Source organism: Epinephelus fuscoguttatus, linkage group LG19 (assembly GCF_011397635.1).
Source record: "Epinephelus fuscoguttatus linkage group LG19, E.fuscoguttatus.final_Chr_v1".
In the NCBI taxonomy this organism is placed as follows: Eukaryota; Metazoa; Chordata; class Actinopteri; order Perciformes; family Serranidae; genus Epinephelus; species Epinephelus fuscoguttatus.
This window is the reverse complement of record NC_064770.1, coordinates 19145949-19168794: the sequence shown is the minus strand read 5'-3', so window position 1 is coordinate 19168794 and position 22846 is coordinate 19145949. Positions and strand designations below refer to the sequence as shown.

Here is a 22846-nt window from a genome sequence, read left to right as displayed (position 1 = left end):
TACACAAGAGTATCCTAGAATTGGACAGAGACAATGTTTACAGGACTCATTTGCTTCTGCTGTAATGTTAAGCCAACAGTTTTGTAAGTTACAAATGTTTGTGTGGGTGAATCCTGTCCCCGATCCAGCACATTCGACTGGCTGAGAAACGCAAACAGTTAAGAGAAAAGAGAGCAAATTACTCTCCCAGAAAATACTACACACTTGGCACATTTGTGTGCCTGACAAGTGCCTTCCCATCCGCTGCTCTTTTGAGACACTACAACTTAACAGATGTTGAAGCACCATTTATTTGCACAAGTGGCAGGTAAACAGTGGGAGGCCATGCAGAGGAAAAGAATAACACCAGTTTGTGTCTCCCACGAGAGCGGTGTTTGCTCAAACCAGGTTGAACAATGTTTTGACTGTGCAGGTACCAGATAAATTGGCCAGGGAGACCTGGCGCGAGTGTGGGAAGACAGATGTTCGCAATCTGCTACAATCAGCTTCTTTGCGTTTCGTGTCCATCGTCCCTCATCACTTCTAACCTCCCTGTCCTTGTACTGGACCTCCCTATTCCAACACACGCACACACACACACACACACACACACACACACACACTGAGCTGTTCAGATCATCACATGATGAGTTGAGACCCAGCAGCCCAGATTAATACAACATTTCCTGTTTGAGGAAAATTAATTAGTTGCGAAGACATTTCAAGACACACGAGACATGAGAATTGGCCCCGTACTTCTTCCCATGGGAGAAATCAGTATTAAAAGTCAGATCCAGAGATGTCAGCCATGACTAACAGAGGATATTTAATTTCGAGGTTATCCACTTGAGGCAAATGTCTTGCTGACTGTCATTTTCAGAAATTCTGCTTCATAATTAGGTAGCGATCTAGCTTTTGCATCTAGAAGAGCAGCGATTATGACAAAACAGATGGGAGGTTATCAAGAAGACAAGACGGCGAGCGCGAAAAAGTAAAAGTGGAATAAGAGAAGTCGGGGTTTTTTTTAGAGTTTGGAAAGGTTAAGACTCTGCCCTGGAGGACTTTGTCACTTTGAGAAATTCAAAGAGCGGAATTTTACTTTCTAATTTACGTTCATTGCCTATTCCAGACGTGGAGCCGACATGGGCTGCAAGCCAGGGTCAGTGTGTACCTGAGAGTCGGATATCTCAGAGGGTTTCTCGGTCAGACTGCTGCTCTCTGCCGGGATCAGGTCATTGTACTTAGTGCTGACATCCTCATCTGAGTAGTGCAGGCTTCCAGGACTGGGTCTTGGTGGAGACCTGGACAGATGGAGAAAAGGAGACGGTGTATGTGAGGGATAGAAAGCAAAATAGAGTGAGACAGAGAGACAGCTAATTGTTGTTTAAGAAAAATTGTTTCATTTGATCACCATCATTTTCCCTTTGGGACACTCAAACAGATTTTCGAGAGCTCCCTCTTCTTTGAGGACACATCTGAGTAAACATAAAAGGCCTTGTCGCTCCTGTGACTGACACCACTCGGATGACTAATGGAAGGCTGCGAGATAGTTCTAAAAATGAAGACGCGTCACACACCACAGGGGCTTCAGAGGGATCAGCATGCACAGACTCAGCGCGCACTCATTGATTATGAAAATGAATATGATAGCTTCGTTCAGACGCACAGACTGGGTTATTTGTGCACTCCTGGAAGCCACTATGCTACACAAAACAGGGAAGGGATGATAATTGGTCTCATTCTTCTACCATTTCATTCTAGTGTCAGTTAGGAGCTGCGGCAGGAGGCTGCTGCATGAGCTCAGCTCACCTCAACCGTAGTGTAACGCAGGATTCTGTGCAAAAAAAAGTAAACATATGAGCATCTTCATGAAAGGAGTCTTTGTGTGACTACAGCTGAATGGCTGTGCAGATTGAGGCAGTTGGAGATGTAGACCTCCTGCAGTAAAGCTGCGTAAGTAAGCATGGCCCTGAGCTCAGTAAAGTATTATAAAGTTCTTTTATGAGTGCAGGTCAAGTAAAAAGAGTCCTAGCTTTCCTCTTTTATCTCCAGTCATTAAGTCCATAAAGTGAAGCAGAGAGAAACATCTGTGAAGACAATTATTTTTCCTCTTCTGCAGTAATGACTGCTGCTGTGTTCAAGGTCCGTTGAGATTGAATTGGACGGTCAGAGGTCCAAAACTGGACCGCTACCCTCACATCACTGAGCTACATCAGTAAGCTCAGTATGTAACTCAGACTAACACGGCATAAAGAGTAGAGTTTGCTCGGTTGGTTTTGGAAAAAAAGACTATAAAGAATTATATAAACTAGGAATGGCATGAAAGTAAATGTTTAAATGATCTGAAAAGGAAAACGTTGTATGTGGGGGCAGATTAGACAGGCATAAAGCGCTGGGATGTCAAGGGTAATATTAAGGCATAAAGCAGACAACCTTGACGGTCTCTCAAATAAAAATTAATATGTACTGAGATATATGCGGGAGCTAAATCAGTGGGAATGCCAAGAACAGGAAGCTTAGAAGACACAACATGACAACGGCCGTGAAAGGGTTGACACAACAAAGAGACATCTCCTCTGGGTTAAAGGGGATGACGTGAGGGGGCGGACTGTGAAAAAAAAAAAAAAATCTACTAAGAATTCAGACAAGGTTGAGTCAGACATTAAAAGGACGAGGCCACGTGAGCGTAGAGGAGGGGCGATGGATCCTGCTACCGATCACACTCACTCACAAAATGCTGCCAGTGAGCTGTGAATTATTTAGGAGCACTGTATTTTTCCCATTGCCTTATCAGTCTAATTCATCCCTCCTTCCCTCACCCTTTCAAACATCCCGTAGGGATCCCTCCCACTCTTCCTCCTTAGTCCACAGATCATTAGCAGAGAGTACGGCAGCAGATTGGAGCTCTTCAAAAGAGACGAATAACTCAAGACCCTTTGATCCCCTTCTTGGCCTCCTTGGTCAAGGAGAAAAACAGCACAGATTCCCTTGCACCCCTTCTAGCACATTCCAACATAATGTGCAAAAACCAACATCTTTTTTTTTTTTTTGCTGTGACAAGAAACAGACTCTGGACTCCCATCCCCCCCAACATCCACATGACCATCCATCCTGTCACCAATTATGTGTGACCCATATCTCTACAGGGTCATTCCCTTCGCTTCTTGTACTGCAGAGTTTGTGAAATCCCTCTTATCTAACCCTTATCCAAACATTGCCAAAGAGCCAACCTGCCAAAGTCCCGCTGACGGACAGAAGGACATGTTCTCATACTGAGGGTGTTGCACTTTATGTTGAGACAGCTCTCGCAGCACTGCACTCGAGAGCAACTCTGGGCCGGAGGCCAAAAGAAAATGGCCGTCTCTGACCCATAAGCACCCTTTGTCTACAGCGGTGATGGACAGACAAAGAGCAATGCAGAAGCTCATGAATGCTAATTAGCTGGTATTGTGCTGCCCCCCTTATATAAATTGTTGCTTCACACAGTCACTGAATATCAACGAGGGGAGCGGAAGCAGGCTCAAATCAGCAGCTGGGCTCCTCGAGGCTCGGTTTGTTCTCTCAAGACTGACAGACTATTGTGAGAGAAGAAGGGGGAAAACACAACACTACATTATTAATTCCTGCCTGTATAAGTTACACTTATGTAACACCGAATTGTGAGAAGGAACTGAATTAACAATATGTTTGACATCTGGATGCAAGGGTCAGCTGACAGCCACGGTGGTTTTTAAGTGACTGACCTTGTGTAGATGCCGTTCTTGCGGCAAAAGGAGTTCTTCACGGAGAGGCGCCGGTTGTTGAGCTCCAAGGCCGGGAAGCGTCCCTCGTCCAGGCGCACCATCTCGCCGTGGGTCAGAGGCAGGGCTGTGCAGTTGGAGTGGGTGCCTGGACAGGGGTATGAGGACGACACTGTGTGGGTCGTGGGATGAAATAAGTGATTTGTGATCACCAGTCAAATCTAGAATCAGTTTCAGTCTTAAGGGCTAGCTAAGCACGGCATAATAAAACTCAAGTATAAGGCTTAAACTTGCACATGGTTCTTTTTTAAACAATTAACTTCATAAACGGATTATGAGACAGCGGGCCCCTGGGCACAGACATGCAGAAGACCCCACCACCTCACCTTCATGAAAGCAAGACACAGACTTTATATTTGCTTGTTTTGCAACTTTGTAGTCATAATGCCTCTCTGTGTGGTTTTGTGCCCCTTTGTAGTTGCCTTGCATGTGTTTGTAGTTATTTTGTGTCTCTTTGTAATTGCTTTGCATCTGATTATGGTCACTCTGAGTCTCTTTGACATTGCTCTGTGTTGTTTTGTAGTCATTTTGTGTCTGTTAATGGTCATTTTGTGTCTCTTTGCAGTTGCTTTGCATCTCTTTGTGTCCCTTTGCAGCTGTTTTGCATCTCCTTGTAGTTGTTTTGTGTCTCTCTATAGTCATTTGTGCTTCTTCACAGTTGCTTTGTATGTTTATGGTCATTTTGTGTCTCTTTGTGGGTGTTTTGTCCCTTTTCATACTTGCTGTTTGACTCTTTATAGGTGCTTTGCATCTTGTAGTCACTTTAAGTCTCTTTGTAGTTGCTCTGTGTCACTTTGTAGTCATTTTGTGTCTCTTTGTGGTTGCTTTGCATCTGTTTGTGGTAATTTTGAGTCTTTTGTTGTTGGTTTGTGTCTCTTTAAGGCCCATTTATGCTCAACATTAAATACTGATCCGGATACGGACGGAGCCTTCTGTCCGTGCTCCGTGTTCATTTCGTCCGTATTTCTGCACCTTTCAATAAAGCTTACGGATATGGGCCAAACGGAGCAGTACCACTGGAAACCGTGGGGGCAGTGTTGCTGTCACTACCCGATACATACTGTAGCTCTAGTGAGACACGAAGAAGAAATAACAATGGCGGAATTTTTTGAGGAAAGGTTGTGCGAGTTAATTAGAAACTATAAACATCTAATCACCGCCTCTTACAACGCTGCCTCTGTTTTTGTCTTTTATGCAAGAGGTACACTAGCAATATCTCCTCCACAGTCGCATGTTTGTTTTTGAGTTTGTTGTTGTCGTCATAAACTTTTGACTCTGGGCTGCCCCCTGATGGATATATTGGTTAACATCTTCGTGTCTCACTAGAGCTATGTATCGGGTAGTGACAGCAACACTGCCCCCACGGTTTCTGGTGGTACTGCTCCGTTTGGCCCATATCCGTAAGCTTTATGGAAACGTGCAAGAATACGGACAAAATGAACGCAGAGCACGGACAGAAGGCTCCGTCAGTATCCGGATCTGTATTTAACGTTGAGCATAAATGGGCCTTAACATCGTTTGAAACGGATGTATACATTTTCGTACGTAAAGGGAGCATAAATGGGCCTTTATGGTCATTTTGAGTCTCTTTGTAGTTGCTCTGTGTCACTTTGTAGTTATTTTGTGTCTGTGGTTGTTTTGTCCCTTTTCACAGTTGTTGTCGGTCCATTTGTGTCTCTTTGTAGTTGTTCTGTGTCTCTTTGTGGTCAAGCTGAGTCTCTTCCTGGTCATTTTGGTTCTCTTTAAAGGGAACTTTGCAGGTAAAGGCTTGACACTCTGGGTTGCAGGACCTGTGCCCAGTAGGCCCATTAAGTAATCCATCCATGGTTAACTCAACTTGTATAGTATTTTACTGATCACATCCGCCTCAATTAACAAATCCGAAACAAGTAAAAACGCTGCTTTCCACAGTAAGTCAGGCCTGATGTCCAGTCATGACCTCTAGTAAAACACACAGACACATCAACTTAATGGCTGAGAAAACTGGGGAGGGGTGTAGAAGGGCTAAGAAGCCCTCTTTGTGTCCCCGCACAAACACAGTCCTTGTCTGAGCTAGTCTTGCCAAGCCCTGTTTACTGACCCAGGTCACCCTGGCACTGAGCTAAATGCTGACTAAGCTAAAAAGTCACTGGTATGAGGCTTTAGGAAGGCTCGACCTGACCCTTCACTTTCCCCCCAAATGTCCCTCCTTCCTGTCTCACTCCTCTGTCCACCTCCACTGCTAGGTACTCCATGCTGCTGCGTGACTACACCACATCTTAAAGATTATCCCCACATGCCCTGGCTGTGATTACCATAATGGGAAGTATTAACAATAAGTCTTCCAACACTGATTAACTCCCTCTACCTTATGTTTTTGGGTTGAACACTGATAAAGAGTTTCCAGGAGCAGCAGTGTCACCTGGGATAATTCACAATCATGAAAATTGGCTTCTTGATACAGTGGTGTGAGAGCCGCTAGTGCTGTAGTTATATAATTACTCTCAGTCTGACTAATGACCTGAGCATTAAACCACTGCCAAGCCATTTATCCCGGTATTGATCTTCGCTGCAGTTAAACATGAACAATAATGTTTATTCACCTGCCTATGTCAGCTGTTTCACCGGTAACCTTTACTCTCATCCTTCCCCTGTCAGCCAAACAATGTTAAGAGAACCCAGGTAATTTGTCTAATTGTGTGAGCCTTCACGATCCCATTTTCCAAAATAGACCTTGGATGTGCGATCGTTAAAATGCAATTCTCAGCAGCGCTATCCAATAGGATGACAAATTCAAGTCGATGGCTCGGGTTGCAGATGCAGACAGAGGAAGTGAGACATTAGCAGTGGGTTTAGCAAACAGTCATGTTTCATACCTGAATCTGCTTTTTTGGTGTATTTTTTACTCTGGCCTCGGATGATGAGGATGAAAACAAGAAGGAGGATAAAGATGAGGCCCACCAGGGCGATCACGACCAGGAACCACCACTCTTCATAGAACGGAGACACTTTCTGGGCTGAACACACAACAACAACAGCTATTAATAAACAAAAAAAAACAAGAAAGTATTGTTTCGTTAAGACACTGTGGCATTATGTTTTCAGTTCAAGTACCTGAAATAGAAGGGGAGGGGGCGCTGGGTGACCCATAGCCATAGTCGTTGACTGCAATTACTCTGAAGTCATAGGTGACCGCTTCCCGCAGCATGTCCAGGTTGAGTGTATATGATGTCACTTCTTTGGGAATGTCTTTGATAAGGATGTCCCACAGTCCTTCATCTAAAGACAAAATGAAGACTTTCATGTAGGAATCACAAATGAAGTCTTGGAAAACTGGTCATGTATGTGGCTCACCAGAAGGTCTGGCCTCAATGACGTATCGTGTGATGGGTGCACGGCCTTGATCACCACTGGTCCAATGCAGCGTGAGGGCAGTGCCATACCGAGTAATAAAGGGCTCTCCAGGAGGGCCTGGGGCTCCTTAGAAGACAAAAATGGCGGATAGTTAAATAGTCAGAAAGGCTACTAAAAGATGATATTATTGAGATGATGATGATGATTTAGAGCGTCCCACCTTCTCCAGGCCCAGTAGTGATGTTGGCCTCCACCTCAGGGCCATATGTGAGTGTTTTGGCCCGGATGCGGTAGTTATAGGTGACCCCATCAGCCAGGTCTTTGATCTTCATCCACAGGGGAGCGCTGCCCTTCACATCTACTGTCACTATCTTACTGACACCTGGAGTGCGAGGAGAGGAGTCTGTACAAGAAACACTAAGAATCTAGATGCTGCTTTCTACAAGCCACAAACAGCAAAGCTTTTTTGCATTTGAAAAGACACAGGCGAGTTCACATGGAGTTAGGAGACTACAAAGACAGACTCGAGGACCATCAGAGACACGCATATCTTTGCATATGTAAGAGAAAAGGTCTATTATCCGGCAGCCTTCTAGATATCCAGATAGGAAGAGACACCAGGACCTTTTTATAATAGACCAATTGATATTCCCTGTCTTAACTGTTCTGTTCGGGCTTTGCTCTGGGTCCATTAGCGGATAGCCGAGGGACCACAGCAGCCTCAGCTCAGCATTCCACCTCTGCTCCCAATTACTTGACAATCTGGTCCAGGCAACCACACTTAGCCAGCTATTAGCCATGTTTCTTTCAGTGAGAAAGGAAGCTGCACAAAGTCTCACCAGAGCATTCCAACACATTTTATCAGCCATACCATATACGTTACTGCGGGGCCTACACTCATCTGTAACAGATTAGAGCATGAGCTTAAGCAGCGTGAGTTAAGAAAGAATATGGTAACTAGGCAAGAGGTTGTAAATCACAGTCTGAGAAAGCCAGCTGAGGAATGTCAAGGCATGGCAGAGTTATTAGGCTGCAGGCGGAGTTTCTCACCATCGACTGGGGTGCAGGGCTCGTAGACCAGGCGGTAGCCCTCAATGATGCCATTGGCCTGCTTGGGCTCTCCCCAGGACACGTTGACTGAAGTGGTGGTCAACTCGCTGAAGTGGATGAAGCTGGGAGCACTCGGCGCTTTTGGTGAAGAAAGAGAGAAAAGAGGGGAAGACAGTTGGATCTCTTCACACTACAGAGATGAAGCACTCCTGCAAGCTCAGCTGTAAAACTGCAATTCAGTTCCATGGATATTCCACCTTAGAGTGCATAGGCATGGCAGCATTTGTAAATACTCAGTGAATTTGTTACTATTCTGTAATTAAGGCAAAAAGTAGGGCACATAAATAAGAAAAAAATACAGAAACTCATTTATTTATAATACTTTACAGCCAGCAATTTGAAATTCAGTAATATTTATATCAGTCATTCCTGACCGTCCTCCACAGCAGACAGTTTTCAGAATTCACAGTACTAATTTAACAGATTTTCAACAGCAGTAACTTGCTCCAAACTCTCAAGGCATTTGGGTCAATTCCACTGGCAGCAAAAGTAGATTTGGACCAGCACAAGAGAGGGAAATCCAAAGGTAACACTCAGTCTGCAGCAAGCAATCAGATATATTTTGAAAAAATCCTGCCCTGCTAGATGATACGAAAACTGAAATACTAGAAGATTAAAAATGAAAGCGGTTTCATTGTTCATTGTTCTTTATCTGAGCATGAATAATGAAGTGTTTTGTTCGTGCAAAAACAGGTACGGTGCTGTGCAGCTCAGGTCAATGCAACAACAACAACAACAACAAAATACTATGAGTGATTAAGCAAACACGTCACTAAAAAGCAAACTCCAGTCAACACAAGACTGTGCAAAATCATTCTGCGACCTTGAACGAGAGCTGTGAGAATTCTGCCTGCTGACCCAACCCAGATCCAGCTAAGTGTCAGGATTTCGCCACAATTCTGCATAAAACTCACAAAAGCTTGTGTTGGCTCGCTTCCCAGTACCCTGTGGTGCAGAGAGCCAAAATTCCTGCCTGTGTTTTTAAGTTCTCAGCACTTTGTACCCCTCGCCAATGTCACAGCCTTCAAGGGGGCGGAAAAGACAAGAGAAATTTATACTGTAAACCATTTTTGTGCTGAAACCGCAGAGGAGGGACTCTCGCTAGCTGGTAAACACAGACGTCTTTGTGCAGTTGCGGCCAAGAAACTAATCTACATGTGTCCCCCGCACTCTGTATTCACTGCTCCTCCGTCGTCATTAGGCTTCCACCCTCGTGGCTTGTCCTGGATGAAGGGGCCAAGAAGACTCTGATCTCCTCTGCCATGTCTCAAAGGACCAAACTAAACTCTTTCGTCAAAATGTTCTATTTCTTGGTGAATGGGAAGAGTACATTGTACAACATTTGTGCAGTGCTTCAGTTCTAGTTTGCAGTTTAGTGTAGCGCAGTGATTCAAAATTAAAGTACTCATCATTGAGTCTTTTGTAAGCACCTTTTGTGACAGAAGAGAAGACCAACCTTGAGATACTACTCCAAACAAGCACTTGAGCACCGTAAATCAACAATACAGCTTAATAATAAGAAGGAGTATCACTGTGCAGACGACAGAAGAAGACACATAGAGGAAAGACAGAGGTATAAAGGAATACAGAGCTGTGAAATGCTACATGGTGTTGGCAGAAGATCTTGGCTGCAAGATAAATGCCACTGGGCCTTTCGAACAATCACTGTAATCTCTTCAACCACATCTGGATTTGACGCAACTCACCTGCTTGCTGAGTGCGCCCTCTGGTGGGCAGGGAGCGGGGCCCATCCCCTGCAGCATTGAAAGCTGCCACGCTGATCATGTAGGTGGTGTAGCCTGTCAGGTTTTTAAGCTTCACCCCGAGCTCTGGCAGGAACAGTGTACGCAGGCGCTCTGTTTCATTCTGCAGCTGAAACTCCCAGAAATAGATCTATAAACAGAATAAAAGAGTTCAGGATTTTTCAATGAAAGTGTAAAAATGAGGAAGGTATGATGTAAGTTTGACAGATTTGCAGTAATAGAAAAAAAAAAGACATAATATTGATACCTTGTAACCCTGTATGTCCCCATTCTGAGCATCCAGAGGTGGAGGGTCCCATGTGACATCCAGCTGCGTGGCTGTTGAGGACTGGACCACCACATTTTGGGGAGGGGATGTTGGGACTACAACAGGGCAGAGTGTAAATAATAATCACTTTTTATGCATTTAGGAAATACAGTTTAAAGGTAAGTGGCACACATGCTGCACAGTGAGAGAAGAAACATACCCGCCTCTCCGACAAACACTTCCTGTGGTGCACTGCTGGGACCCTCCCCCACAGCGTTATACACACTGAGACGGATCTCGTAGCGTTTGTGTTTACTCAAATCTGCAAGGAAAGAACCCATGGCGGCGTTATAACAGCACAGTTAAGATAAAAGAGCAGAAAAGAAGTTACTCCAGAGAGACGCACAGTCATAGTGATGCCCGTGGCAAGACAACATCACAAATTGAACAAAAAGACAGTGAGGTGGAATTATGAGGCAAAGTGATAAAAAGATGAGGTTGTTGTGGGGACACGGCTAAGATTTGTCAGCGATTACAAAGAAAGAAACCACACTGAAATAATGACGGGGCAGCTCGGAGAGATTAAAGTCATATACACATCTTAAGATTCAGAGGGGGCCCCACAGCAGATACAGCTGAGTGGGAGGATGGCGCAAAGTGCAGTTGCTGTAAATTATTATACAAATGGCATATTTTCATGCAACAGATGACATGCAAACAGATGGAGAGTGACGGAAGAGACACATGAAGAGAGGAAGAAGACTTACTGTCAAGTTCATATTGGGTGAGCGTGGATTCACTCAAGTTCCTGATGCTGTAAGGAGCTGGAAATTGGATAGATAGGCAGGGTTGGCAAACAGAGTAGATCACAGGATTGGGAACGAGTTGCAGTATCAGCTGACTTATCTGTCTATTTAGCAAAGAACACTGCAGGCCTTAGTAGTAGCTTATATGGTCAAAAATAGCAGCATGCACAACTTAAAATCTTGAACAATGGGGTGCACGGTTGTGGCATTGGGTTCATAGCTGAAACATGTCTTTTTTTGCCCATATTAAATAAGAAAACGTCCTTGTGAGTGTCAGTGTTTTCTTTGTTTTCTTCTTACTGGTAGCTTTAAAGGTTCAGTGTGTGGGATTTAGTGGCATCTAGTGGTGAGGTTGCAGAACTGAAACCTGTGTCAAACTTGTGTGTCAAACATGGACCCACTCCATATGTAGCTAATACACTTACCAGCCACTTTATTAGGTACACACAATGCTTGTTTATGCAAATAGCTAATCAGCCAATCATGTTGCAGCGACTCAATGCATTTTTCGCATGTAGACATGGTCAAGACGACCTGCTGAAGTTCAAACTGAGCATCAGAGCGGGGAAAAAAGGTGATTTAAGTGACTTTGAACGTGGCATGGTTGTCAGTGCCAGACAGGCTGGTCTCAGTATTTCAGAAACTGCTGATCTACTGGGATTTTCACACACAACCATCTCTAGGGTTTACAGAGGATGGTCCGAAAAAGAGAAAATATCCAGTGAGCAGCAGTTCTCTGGGGGAAAATGCCTTGTTGATGCCAGAGGTCAGAGGAGAATGGCCAGACTGGTTCAAGATAAGAAAAAGGCAACAGGAACTCAACCAAGGTATACAGAAGACCATCTTTGAATGGAAAACATATTGAATCTTGAAAAAACATTGCCTGGTCTGATGAGTCTGGATTTCTGCTGAGACATTCAGATGGTAGGATCAGAATTTGGTGTAAACAACATGAAAGCATGGATCCATCCTGCATTGTATCAACGGTTCAGGCTGGTGGTGGTGATGGTGTAATGGTGTGGGGGATATTTTCTTGGCACACTGTGGCCCCCTTAGTACCAACTGAGCATGGTTTAAACACCACAGTCTACCTGAGTATTGTTGCTGACCGTGTCCATCCCTTTATGACCACAGTGTACCCATCTTCTGATGGCTACTTCCAGCAGGATAACGCACCATGTCACAAAGGTCAAAGCATCTCAAACTGGTTTCTTGAACATGACAATGAGTTCACTGTACTCCAATGGCCTCCACAGGCAACAAATCTCAATCCAGTAGAGCACCTTTGGGATGTGGTGGAACGGATCCGCATCATGGATGTGCAGCTGACAAATCTGCAAGCGCTGCTGTCATGCTGCTGTCATGTCAATACGGACCAAAATCTTTGAGGAATGTTTCCAGCACCTTGTTGAATCTATGCCACAAATAATTGAGGCAGTTCTGAAGGCAAAAGGGGTCCAACCCAGTAAAAGCAAGGTGTACCTAATAAAGTGGCTAGTGAGTGGAAAGTGGCTCATTCTAAGGTTCTGCCAATAGATGCCTCTATATCCTACACACTGGACCTTTAAAACAATACTTGGATGTAACAGTCGGTACATTTAAGACTTCAGGTTCCACCACTTTCTGCATGTAACCAGAAAAGTAAACTCACCAGTGAGATCAGCCCAGTTGGAAGAGGGACTGTTAACCGTTCGGACAGTAAAGCTGCGGAGCCGGTCATAGTGTAACTCCCGATACCTGACTCTGAACCCCAACAGCACTCCATTTATGTGATCCTCAGCGGGAGGCTACAAAGAGAGGTCTGCTTAATGCTCAACATTTAATAAATTCAGTCCTTCATACACAAAACACAGTAATACAACAGCGTACCTGCCATCGGACCAGTACAGACGTGGTGGTGTGAGGTGTAACGGATAGAATTGTTGGGGCTTTGTCTGGAGCTGGAGAAGATAAGGGGAAAATAGAGAATTTTGGTGTTAGCAAACCAACACAGCTGAGCAGAGTGATATATAATTCAAACAGTCTGCCAGGGAACAGCTTGAGAGTAAACAGACGCACTGTTGACGTAAAGCATTCTCTGTGAAAATCCAAAGTCAAAACATTGATGTAAAGGCATGTTCATACAATTACAGAAGTGTTCTTGTACAAGTGAACAGAAAATCAACGGATAGCGACTGCGGGCTGCACGGTGACTGACATGTTTTAATCAGTATCTTTTACTTCGGCTGAAAAATCTTACCATCCTGAAGGGTGGTGATGGCCTCACTCTCCTGGCTGTATTCACTGTCTCCAATGTCATTGGTAGCTTTAACACGGAACTGGTATGAAGTGAAAGGCTTTAACCTTTAAAGAGAACAAAAACAAAAACACAACAGTGCAATGTGAACGCCATGTACAGCATGTTCTGCCCTGCTCACTTTCTATTTTCTGTCTGAATAACAACAACTGCTGATGGGGGAATAAAAGTCTGAGGGATGGGGGTGGGGGTGGGGGTGTGTGAAATAAAACACTTTCACATCTACCTATCCACTATGTAGGAGTGCGTCTCGTGGCTGACTGATGCAGAGTGGACAGTCCAGTTGCTGTCCGGCAGCTCTCTGTACTGGACTGTATAGTAACGAACTGGGGACAGGCCGTCGCTGCCTGGTTCCCATGACAACAGCACTCTGCGAGCCTGGACTTCCTCTTGAGGCACTACGGGACGGCTGGTGGGTTGGGGTCGGGCTGAAGGGCGCACACACACACACACACACACACACACACACACACACACAGTCACTCTCAAACTTATTATTTTGATGTGAATAATTTAAATAGCAGCAGCATTTTACACTTACCTCTTTTTTCTGTGGTGACCACCAAAGCCTCAGCGGCCTCACCCCAACCCTTTCGTGTCTGAGCGGTGAGGCGGAACACATACACCATTTCTGGTTTCAGTCCGGCTGCTGTGTACTGTCGCGCACTGGGGCTGAGCACGTCTACTGTGGCGGCGTTGCTATTTGAGGAGTTTCGTCTGTATGCGATCTGATAGGCTAAGAGGACAAAGTCACATCAGTATAAAATCGTGCTGAAAAAAAAGTTGAGCAAAGAGGGCAATTCGTCCGAGCGACAAAATCAAACAATGGTATATCTAAGGTCGTATTAGTATTGTCAACTCACCCAGGATAATGCCATTGGGCTGTGCAGGAGGTTGCCAGATGAGCCTGACTGAGGTGGTTCTGACTTCTGGGAAGAGGATGCCGACTGGAGGACCTGGTACTACACCACGAAAAATGACCAAAATGACAAATCAGTAGAGAGTGTTAGATGTGACATAAATTCATTGATACAAGGAAAACAAAATAAATATAGTATATATATATACTTAAAACAAGGCAGAACATTTCAATCATTTACTGAAAAATACTTCAGTTGAGAAAATACTTGATAATTTGATTAACAACATCGACTTCTTAAATACATTTTAGTGACAGCAGGTGCTCCGGTGTACAGGTAAGGGCTTCTGGTTGGCTCATGCAATTGTCTCCAGGGGGCAAAATAGTATCCATAGTGGTGTGAGATTCATTTCAGAAACGAGGTGCAAAGTGCAACAGCTTTTTCAATAAGTATAATCAACATTAGAGAGAGGAACAGCTCGGAATTGGTAATAAAACAACTTATAATCATAAACAAACAAACAGTGGTGAGCACAGGGTCAGCAGCAGAGCCGTGCCCCTGGAATATTAAGCTTAACAGCGGACTGGACTAGTATACAAAATTTTCCCAATAAGTGTCGCACTCGACTCAGCAGCAGCTCCCAGATGGAACATAATGACACGGCATCCCAACAGCAAATGAGCGTCCAACTATCACGTTGCGTCGCATAAAATCTGAGCTCTCTGTCCACCCTGAATCCACTGAATATGCACTTTAATTACATCATGTAGACCAACCACTAAACAAAACAAGTCCGCTGTGGCGCCAGACAAAAGCTCAGCTCCACGTTGCTCGCAGCCAGTTAGGACAAGTCTTTTGTCGGCTTCAAGTCCAAAATTTCGCTAAAATTGTGCAGTTTTGACCCAGACCCAGAGAGACTTCTGCTAGAAAAACCTAATTTGTTTTTTCATCACACCCAAACAGAAGTCTAAACAAACTGGCACCCAGCTGTGCTGCTGGAGGGAATGTGTGGAAGTCGTGGTTGACCATGCCCATATTTTTTGGACTTGGTCCTTCTATTCAGACTTTCTGGAAGGAAGTAGCAACAGTCATTTCAGAAACATTGGGTTTTAGTATTAGTATAACCTTCACGTCCCTTTTTCCTTGGACACATCCCTGATGGACTAAGTAAAGATGATATCTACCTACTGGAGATCCTGCTGGCAGCAAGTAAAAAAGGCCATTACAAAACACTGGCTCCAGAAAAATGGCCCTACTACAAGCCTCTTCATTAATATTGTTAAGCACTTACACCTTCTGGAACAAATGATACACTCTATATGACTATAGAAAGAACTGGGAGAAAAAAGGTGGAGAAAATGGTGTACCTACTTAGCCAATGAGACAGATGCTACATAATTATTGTATGCAGCGTGTATGAAACTCTGAAACTTTCTTTTTTTCCCCCCTTTGTTCCTAAAGATAAAGTGTTCATAAATAAAAAGTATTACAAAAACAAATTGTGCAGTTTTAGCTTTCTTGAGAGACTAACTGCTATGTTTCATCTCGTCCAAAAAACACGCTGACTTTCTAGTAAACAAACACGACGTCTGCCGCTCTGTTGCCGTCAACATAAGTGCTGATGTGGGCTACTTTTAATGTTCCAGAACATGTCATAATGTCAAATTCCAGTTCAGCCATTTTGCAAAAAAAAAAAAAATAAAACGAAATTGACCCAACTCTAACGACAAATGAAATGATCTCAGCACAGTGAAATTAGTGTAACAACTAGATTAAATAGGTTGGTAAGATAAATATGATTACCATCGTCCAGCGTCCTCTCTAAAATGGACGGCGAGCTGCTCCTTCCATCTCCTATACGCGTGAAGGCGAGGACCTGGATCTCATACAGGACGTACTTGCCCAGTCCACTCAGCTGGACACTGTGGGTGGTGTTGCCCTCCACTGTCCAGAAGTCTGGAGCAGTGTCTGAGTCCTTCTCCTTATACACAACCTGAAATGCACAGTAGGCGTTGTACCATAAGATGACTTTCAGTGTAATTTAGTAACGCACAATCTGCTATATATTGATGATGTTAGAATAATTGTTTGGAACTAGTGATCATGCTCAGATGAACTGTATAAGCTGGGGGGGGTGACTGCTGACTGCTGACCTTGTACCCCAGGATGAGTCCATTGCGGTCAGGCTCTGGCACTTCCCCCCACCGCACCAGGATGCTGCTGGAGGTGGTGGCGAAAGCTGACACGTTGGTGGGGCCACTGGAAGGCACTGCAGTAAGAGGCAAAGGACGGAGTTAAGCACATCATGGAACAGCTGCATAATTAATGTGTTTGCGGTATGTATGTGTATGATGCCTTCCTCACCAGACTCCCTGGTCCTGCCGTGAACTGGCTGGCTCCAGGGCCCAGAGCCAATACCATTGATGGCCTGAACTCTGACCTCATACTCCGTCCACTCCTCCAGATCCTCGATAGTGAACTCCCTCTCCAGCCGGTCCATGATGACATGGGAGAGCACCCCGCCTTTAGTCCCAGCTTTAGAGTATTGGACCCGGTAGCCGACGAGATCTGGATTCCCATTGTACTCCCACTCTGGAAGAGGCTGAGAGGATTTTTTTTTTGTTTTTACTCCCCAAGTTCAAGCGAGATCAATATAAATGACATCATAACTGAGTGCATAACGAAGCAATAAGCCATGAGAGGCCGTACTTTACAATGATTTTACAACAGCTAAGAGGCATTGTCAGGAATGATGAGAAGCAATATGGGAAGAGAAGCTAGACCCTCTCAGCGCTCAGTGCTGCACTTAGTGGTTTTAATAAAAATGTGCTAATACTCCATTGTCTTCAAATAATAGCACATTCCATAAATCTCTTAAATCAATAATAATATAATTCTAATATGTATCAGGCAATATGGTTTGTGAAAGGCACAGGTACACGTTGGAGAGATTCATTAATATTGAAATTAACTGCGGTGCTGAAGTGTTTTCAGGGTGTTTGCAATCACTCTAAAAGTCACTCAGCCAGTGGGAATCTATTTTCTATGCGGTACATCTTGCACTGACACGTGCACATCGTGAGCATGCTAAGGGAGCATACTTACCTAAATATGCCCTGAGCTTATTTCTAGAAAAGTGAAGGACTTCCACATGCGTAACGTGGACCACAAACTTTTACTACAGTTTAACACACAGCTTTTGAAAAGGGTCACACTCACTGAGCTCTGTCATTAATTTGAAGAGTCATATCACACAGCTGACACCCATCTGCTGTTAAACCCAGGTGACATGCACTCTTTATAATCCTGCAGGAGCTGCAGGAGTACCTCGCCTCTGCCTCTCCCTGTCTGGCACCGCTCAGGCACTGGCACAGTGATGATAATGGACAGATGTAGCAAAGAATACATTGGCCAAATGCTGACGCAGGAGGCAGCAATAATCAAGGACAGAGAGCGTGCAGCTTTCCAAAGACATTATCGTTGCCATCAGCTGTATTCATCATATCACAGCCCCGAGAGGATAAATTTATAGAAGAGGGAAAAGGCAGCATTTCACGAAGAAAAAAAAAGTACACAATAAAGACACAATGAAGTGTGCCAAATTCTAAATTGAGTTTTTTCAACAAAAGGGATGCTTGTGAGTCAGCTGTTGAAGCGAACTGTCATAGAGAAAGTCATCATTTAATGTCAAACGTTTTAATATATGAGAAAAAATTAGATTTTTGGGATTCGGATGGGCAAAATGAAATTGCCTAAATCTGATTTGACAAAGCCTATCTTATCGATGTTGTATCCAATTAATATCCTGAGGGCATTTTGCCAATTCAGCCCCAACATGATTTTCCACCAACGAGAGGACAAAAACGAAAAAAAGACAGCAATTTGATATAGCGTACGCGCATGCAAATGCAACCTCATCCAGCCTCGTCTGAATAGGAACAACCCAGACATGCATATCTAAACCGAATAATAATCTAATAAAACTCAGGCCCAATGTGCAAAGATAACTTACCACCCAGCGAAGCCACAGGCTGGTCTCACTGGCTGTGCGCAGGGTGACATTGGCGGGGGCGATGTCTGGAGGGGCCTGCAGGGTCTCGATCTTCCTGGAGGGTTGACTGGGAGGACTGGTGCCCACAATGTTCACCTGACGCATTCGAAACCTGGGGCAAAACCAACCAGCAGGCGTTGAATAAGTGATCTAAAGGTGGTTGTTTAATGAAGATATGATGGTGATATTGGAGAGGATTAGATTAGATTATTTCTTATTAGATTTGATGAAATTTTAATGATGCCCAAAGGGAAACTAGGTCATTGTAGTGGCTGAGAAGAGGAGCTATTTATGAGTAGAGGCACAAAGAAAATAACTCCAAGTAACATTCATCGTTCATTTTCCGTAACTGCTTATCCTGTTAGGGGTTGGAGGGGTCCCAAGTGACATCGGGCGAGAGGCGGGGTACACCCTGGACAGGTCGCTAGACTATCACAGGGCTGACACATGGAGACAGACAACCATTCATGCTCACATTCACACCTACGGCCAATTTAGACCAACCTAATCTGCATGTCTTTGGACTGTGGGAGGAAGCCGGAGTACCCGCATTTGATCAATAATATTGTGATATTTGATTTATATGACCCAGCCCTATTTCAGACACAGCACCTGTATAAATGTATGTGTGGGTGTGTATGTGTGTGTTTGAGTGTGTGTGCATGAGCTCACCTATAGAAAGTATAGGGGTTCAGGTCCAAGACCTCCAGTGATCTTGCATCAGGTTCATTAGCCAGCTGATGAACCATCAGCCACTCTTCATTCTCTCCTATTATGCCAATCTGAAATGCACAGACCGAATGGGGTGATCAGCAGCTGAACAAATTAAACTAATTAACACCAATATTAACACATCATACGTGTCGTAAAAAAATAAATAAAATGTCAGTTATGAAGCATTGTACCTGGGCTTCCACTAGCCAGCGGGAAATGGATGTCTTGCCATCATAACCAGGTTTGAACTGCAGGGTGACGGAGCGAGCCCCGATGTTGGAGATGGCTAAATTGGTTGGAGGACCAGGCAGCTCTGTGGAAGAGAATAGAGGAGAGATAGATTAAATACATTTTCAAATATCACTGCTTTTAGGAATCGCTGGCTTGAGTCACAGTAAGTGGTTACAGCTCTTCAGTGGATACTTCAGGTACTTAAAAATTCTCAACTTAGAATCATATAGTTAACCTACTTATTTCAACACTGACCTGGCGGTACACCCGAGGAGATGGTGGAGGCGGAGAGCTGGCCCTGACCCTTGGAGGTCATGGCTGCTACCTGGATGGTGTAAGTGGTGAGAGCAGTGAGCCCCGTCACCTTGTACTCCTGAGTTAGGTTGGGCAAATAATGGGTCACCCGAGTATTGGTCCTGTTGAACTCCTCCCAAGAGATACGGTAGCCTGGAAGACGAGGCGAATTACACATAGTGTTACGGAGTGTTCACAGTAAACACAGCTCAGTGGCTCATAAATTGAGGGAAGCAGAGACGACATGTTAACGCCACATAGTTATCTTTAATGGTTACCTGTGAGAACACCGTTTTTCTCTTGTGGCTCCTTCCAGCTGACTTTTAGTGAGGTGTCCAAGATGTCAGTGAAGCTTAGGTGTCCCACCGCACCAGGGGCTGTAAAAAATAATAAAACAGGCAGTAAATGAACAGAACAACTGCCTGACATGTAATTATCTGCAAATGCTATATAATATCCTGAATGAGAAAACTTACTGTCCTCGTGGGTGCGTAGGCGCTGAGGCGGGCTGCGTGGGCCGTCTCCAGGGGTAGTGAAGCACAACACTGATGAGTAGTAGTCTGCGAACTTTTTCAGGCCAGAAATGTAACCGACATGAACGCTGTCCTGGAAGTTGGGCCGCACCGTCACCACATTGACCTCGTTTGGACGATTGACTTCCCACGCCAGCAGCTGGAAATGATTTGATGAGAGGCAGAGTGTTAATGTGCACCACGATTTAAAAAAAAAAAAAAAAAAAAGTAATAAAGTAAGAAAATCAGATAAATACTGTTAACATCTTTTAAGCTTATGATCCACTCAAAAAATTAACCTGCAGACAACGTAATGAGATCTTGCAGACAGATTCCTCCTCTGCCGCTGACCACTAGAGTGCACTAGTTGACAGAAAGGGGCTACTCACCTTATATCCCTGGTTGATTCCATTGATAAACTGCGGGCTCGGAGCACTCCAGGTAAAACGCACCGTGGTGGAGTTGACAGCCTCTGCTTGTACATTTCCTGGTGGCACAGTGGGCACTGATCCAGAAGAGGGAGAAAAAACAGCGAGACAGAGAGATAGAGGCAGAGGGAGGGAGTAAAAGAGAGAATAGTGATGAGGAAGGGGAGGGGAGAAAAAAAAATGTACAAGAGGCATTTTCATACCGGCCTCGTTTAGAGTGTGAGAACCAGGCTGAAGCATTTTTTATTTTGGCTCATTTGGGGAGGTAAGAACACGCCAATCAAACCGGGTGTGAGAGCGGTTGCCTCAGGCGGCTTCCAGGTGAACCCTGCAGCAGTTTGTTTGAAGTGAGCATGCGATTCTGATGTAACACAGTAAAACAGTCGGGGAGTCACACGTTAATGAAGCTGATTGGCCGGTATTGGTCCTCATATCCTCATGCTATCCCCAATTCCCTTTGAACGTATTTAAATGCACATCATGATCTGCTCTTGAGCCTTTAATGGAGTGAGTGACGGAAACATCCAATTAATGAGAGCTGAGCTAAACAACACGGGCGCCTTGTTCACTGTCGTTAGTCGCTGACAGTGACTTGGATGATGAAATTATTATTTATTTTTCGCAGGGGGAGAGACGAGGAAATGAAATAAATAAAACCTTACAGGTTTTCAAAGTTTGGCTAATTAAACACCACAATCTTGTGTTGCTTTACAAACACAGTTTATTTGTTTATTTGCAGATGCATGAGACTCTGATTTAGACTGGCTCATTAATTGATTGATTGATCAGGCATCAGTCAAAGTAAGCAGAAGTTTCCAAGGTTTTCTAACGATGTGTGCCAGGAAGAATTTGTCATTTCTGAGGCATTTGAAATATTTTTTAATCATCTGGCCAAAGGAAACTGACATGAATAGGAGACCATCTTTTTACACGCCCACACACAAACACACACGTCTGCTCGGCACTTAAATAAATAAATGGAATAAGAAAACCAGGAATAACTTTATACAGAGGAATGCATATAAAGGTGAAGCAGAAAAGACTAACAAAAGCAAACCAAGAGCAACGGCTGTTAAGAGGAAAATAAATGTGCAGCACAATTCTAATTATCTATAGCGTTTGTATATTATTGGTGTAACTCGACTGATGTACCGGTTCAGTTATCAACAATCTAATATCATCAATGCAAAGTGAGAACATCGATACATAATGTCATCTTTAACATTAGCCTTTATTTTGAAATCCCCATGGCACGTCTGTCAACATTTCTGGCCGTCTCCTAGCGCCTGGCAGACAATGGGAAGCAGCCAAGAAGAAGACAATGAGGATATTTACAGATTTCGTCTCATATTAATCAAATCAAAATCAAATTATGTCAGACTTTGTAATAACAGCAACTATCCTATTGTTTTCCAAATAATCAGTTATTGTTATGAAAGTGTGATTCATACCTCTATTATAACAATTACAATAACTTGTAGGGTTCAGATCCGCTGCGTTTGAGTACGAGAAACACTTTATGCAACTGCTCTTCTGTCTATTCTTTTGCTCTTTTTCGTCCCTGTACAGTAATTTCAACTTGCTCATGACAAAAAAAGCTACAAATAAATTAACATCAACTTGAAACCAGTATAACAGAGTGATATGCAGCATCACGAACACCTGTAAAACCTAATGAAGTCAAAATATCTGCTGATTCACCCTCTGTAATGAATGCATCTTAGCAGGGAGCGGAACAGAATGGGAAATGGAAACACTCCCAATTTTCTTATGAGTGCTCTTGAGAATATTTAGTGAGTCTGTTGCAGAGGATCTCTGTCCATGGAGTGGATTTAACATGACAGGGCTTCGAAGATATGTGAGTGTTTTAAGCCTTTTCCAGAGCTTTATATACAAGTTAAAGGAATTTAAAATCAAACTGGGAGCCAGCGCAGCATATCTAAACCGAGAGCGATATCCTCCTTCTTGTGTTTGTTAAAGTCGAGCAGCAGCAATTTGAACTCTGTGTAATCTATGAATTGACTTTTTAGGAAAGCCAGTAAAGAGAGCATTATTCAATCTTCTTGTAATGAAAACATGGATTAACCTTTCAACACGCTGATGCATTAGCTATAACGTACTTTGGCTATATTTCTAGAAGAAAAAAAAAAAAAGTCTTAGATTCGGTGCCAGGAATATAATATAGATTTGGCTTGGTGCAAGTTTACAGAGAGAAATGTGACTTTCATCCTCGGAAGATTTTGAACAGACAGGGGAGGCAAGGAACATAAGGTGCTGCAACCACTGGGGCGTGACGGAAATATGTAGCTGTATGACACCGGGGAAAGTTCACAATGTGTGTTCTAATTATACTACTCAGCATGTAGAATGAGAAAAGAAGTCATCCGCGGCAGCTTCCTTTGGCAACATCAAAAGGTATGTC

The 22846-nt window shown here is 43.9% G+C and overlaps 1 protein-coding gene across 3 annotated transcripts in view; it reads right to left on the bottom strand.

The window, feature by feature from the left end:
- sdk2a (sidekick cell adhesion molecule 2a) overlaps positions 1-22846 on the bottom strand; it is a 97030-nt gene that overhangs the window by 2171 nt on the left and 72013 nt on the right. The window contains exons 18-44 of one of the 3 annotated variants that reach the window (XM_049561897.1): positions 20386-20501; positions 19961-20156; positions 19763-19861; positions 19446-19637; positions 19151-19272; positions 18918-19027; positions 18207-18357; positions 16559-16796; positions 16348-16463; positions 15998-16187; positions 14198-14296; positions 13876-14070; positions 13561-13762; positions 13278-13381; positions 12908-12978; positions 12690-12825; positions 11000-11056; positions 10453-10554; positions 10233-10348; positions 9929-10115; positions 8163-8300; positions 7333-7515; positions 7113-7238; positions 6873-7037; positions 6635-6775; positions 3723-3891; positions 1151-1280 (exon numbers count right to left, since the gene is read on the bottom strand). In XM_049561897.1, the coding sequence (XP_049417854.1) occupies positions 1151-1280; positions 3723-3891; positions 6635-6775; positions 6873-7037; positions 7113-7238; positions 7333-7515; positions 8163-8300; positions 9929-10115; positions 10233-10348; positions 10453-10554; positions 11000-11056; positions 12690-12825; positions 12908-12978; positions 13278-13381; positions 13561-13762; positions 13876-14070; positions 14198-14296; positions 15998-16187; positions 16348-16463; positions 16559-16796; positions 18207-18357; positions 18918-19027; positions 19151-19272; positions 19446-19637; positions 19763-19861; positions 19961-20156; positions 20386-20501 (3851 nt within the window). The remainder of the gene's footprint in view (positions 1-1150; positions 1281-3722; positions 3892-6634; positions 6776-6872; positions 7038-7112; positions 7239-7332; positions 7516-8162; positions 8301-9928; positions 10116-10232; positions 10349-10452; positions 10555-10999; positions 11057-12689; positions 12826-12907; positions 12979-13277; positions 13382-13560; positions 13763-13875; positions 14071-14197; positions 14297-15997; positions 16188-16347; positions 16464-16558; positions 16797-18206; positions 18358-18917; positions 19028-19150; positions 19273-19445; positions 19638-19762; positions 19862-19960; positions 20157-20385; positions 20502-22846) is intronic. The other 2 variants (XM_049561898.1, XM_049561899.1) reach the window with 2 other exon arrangements.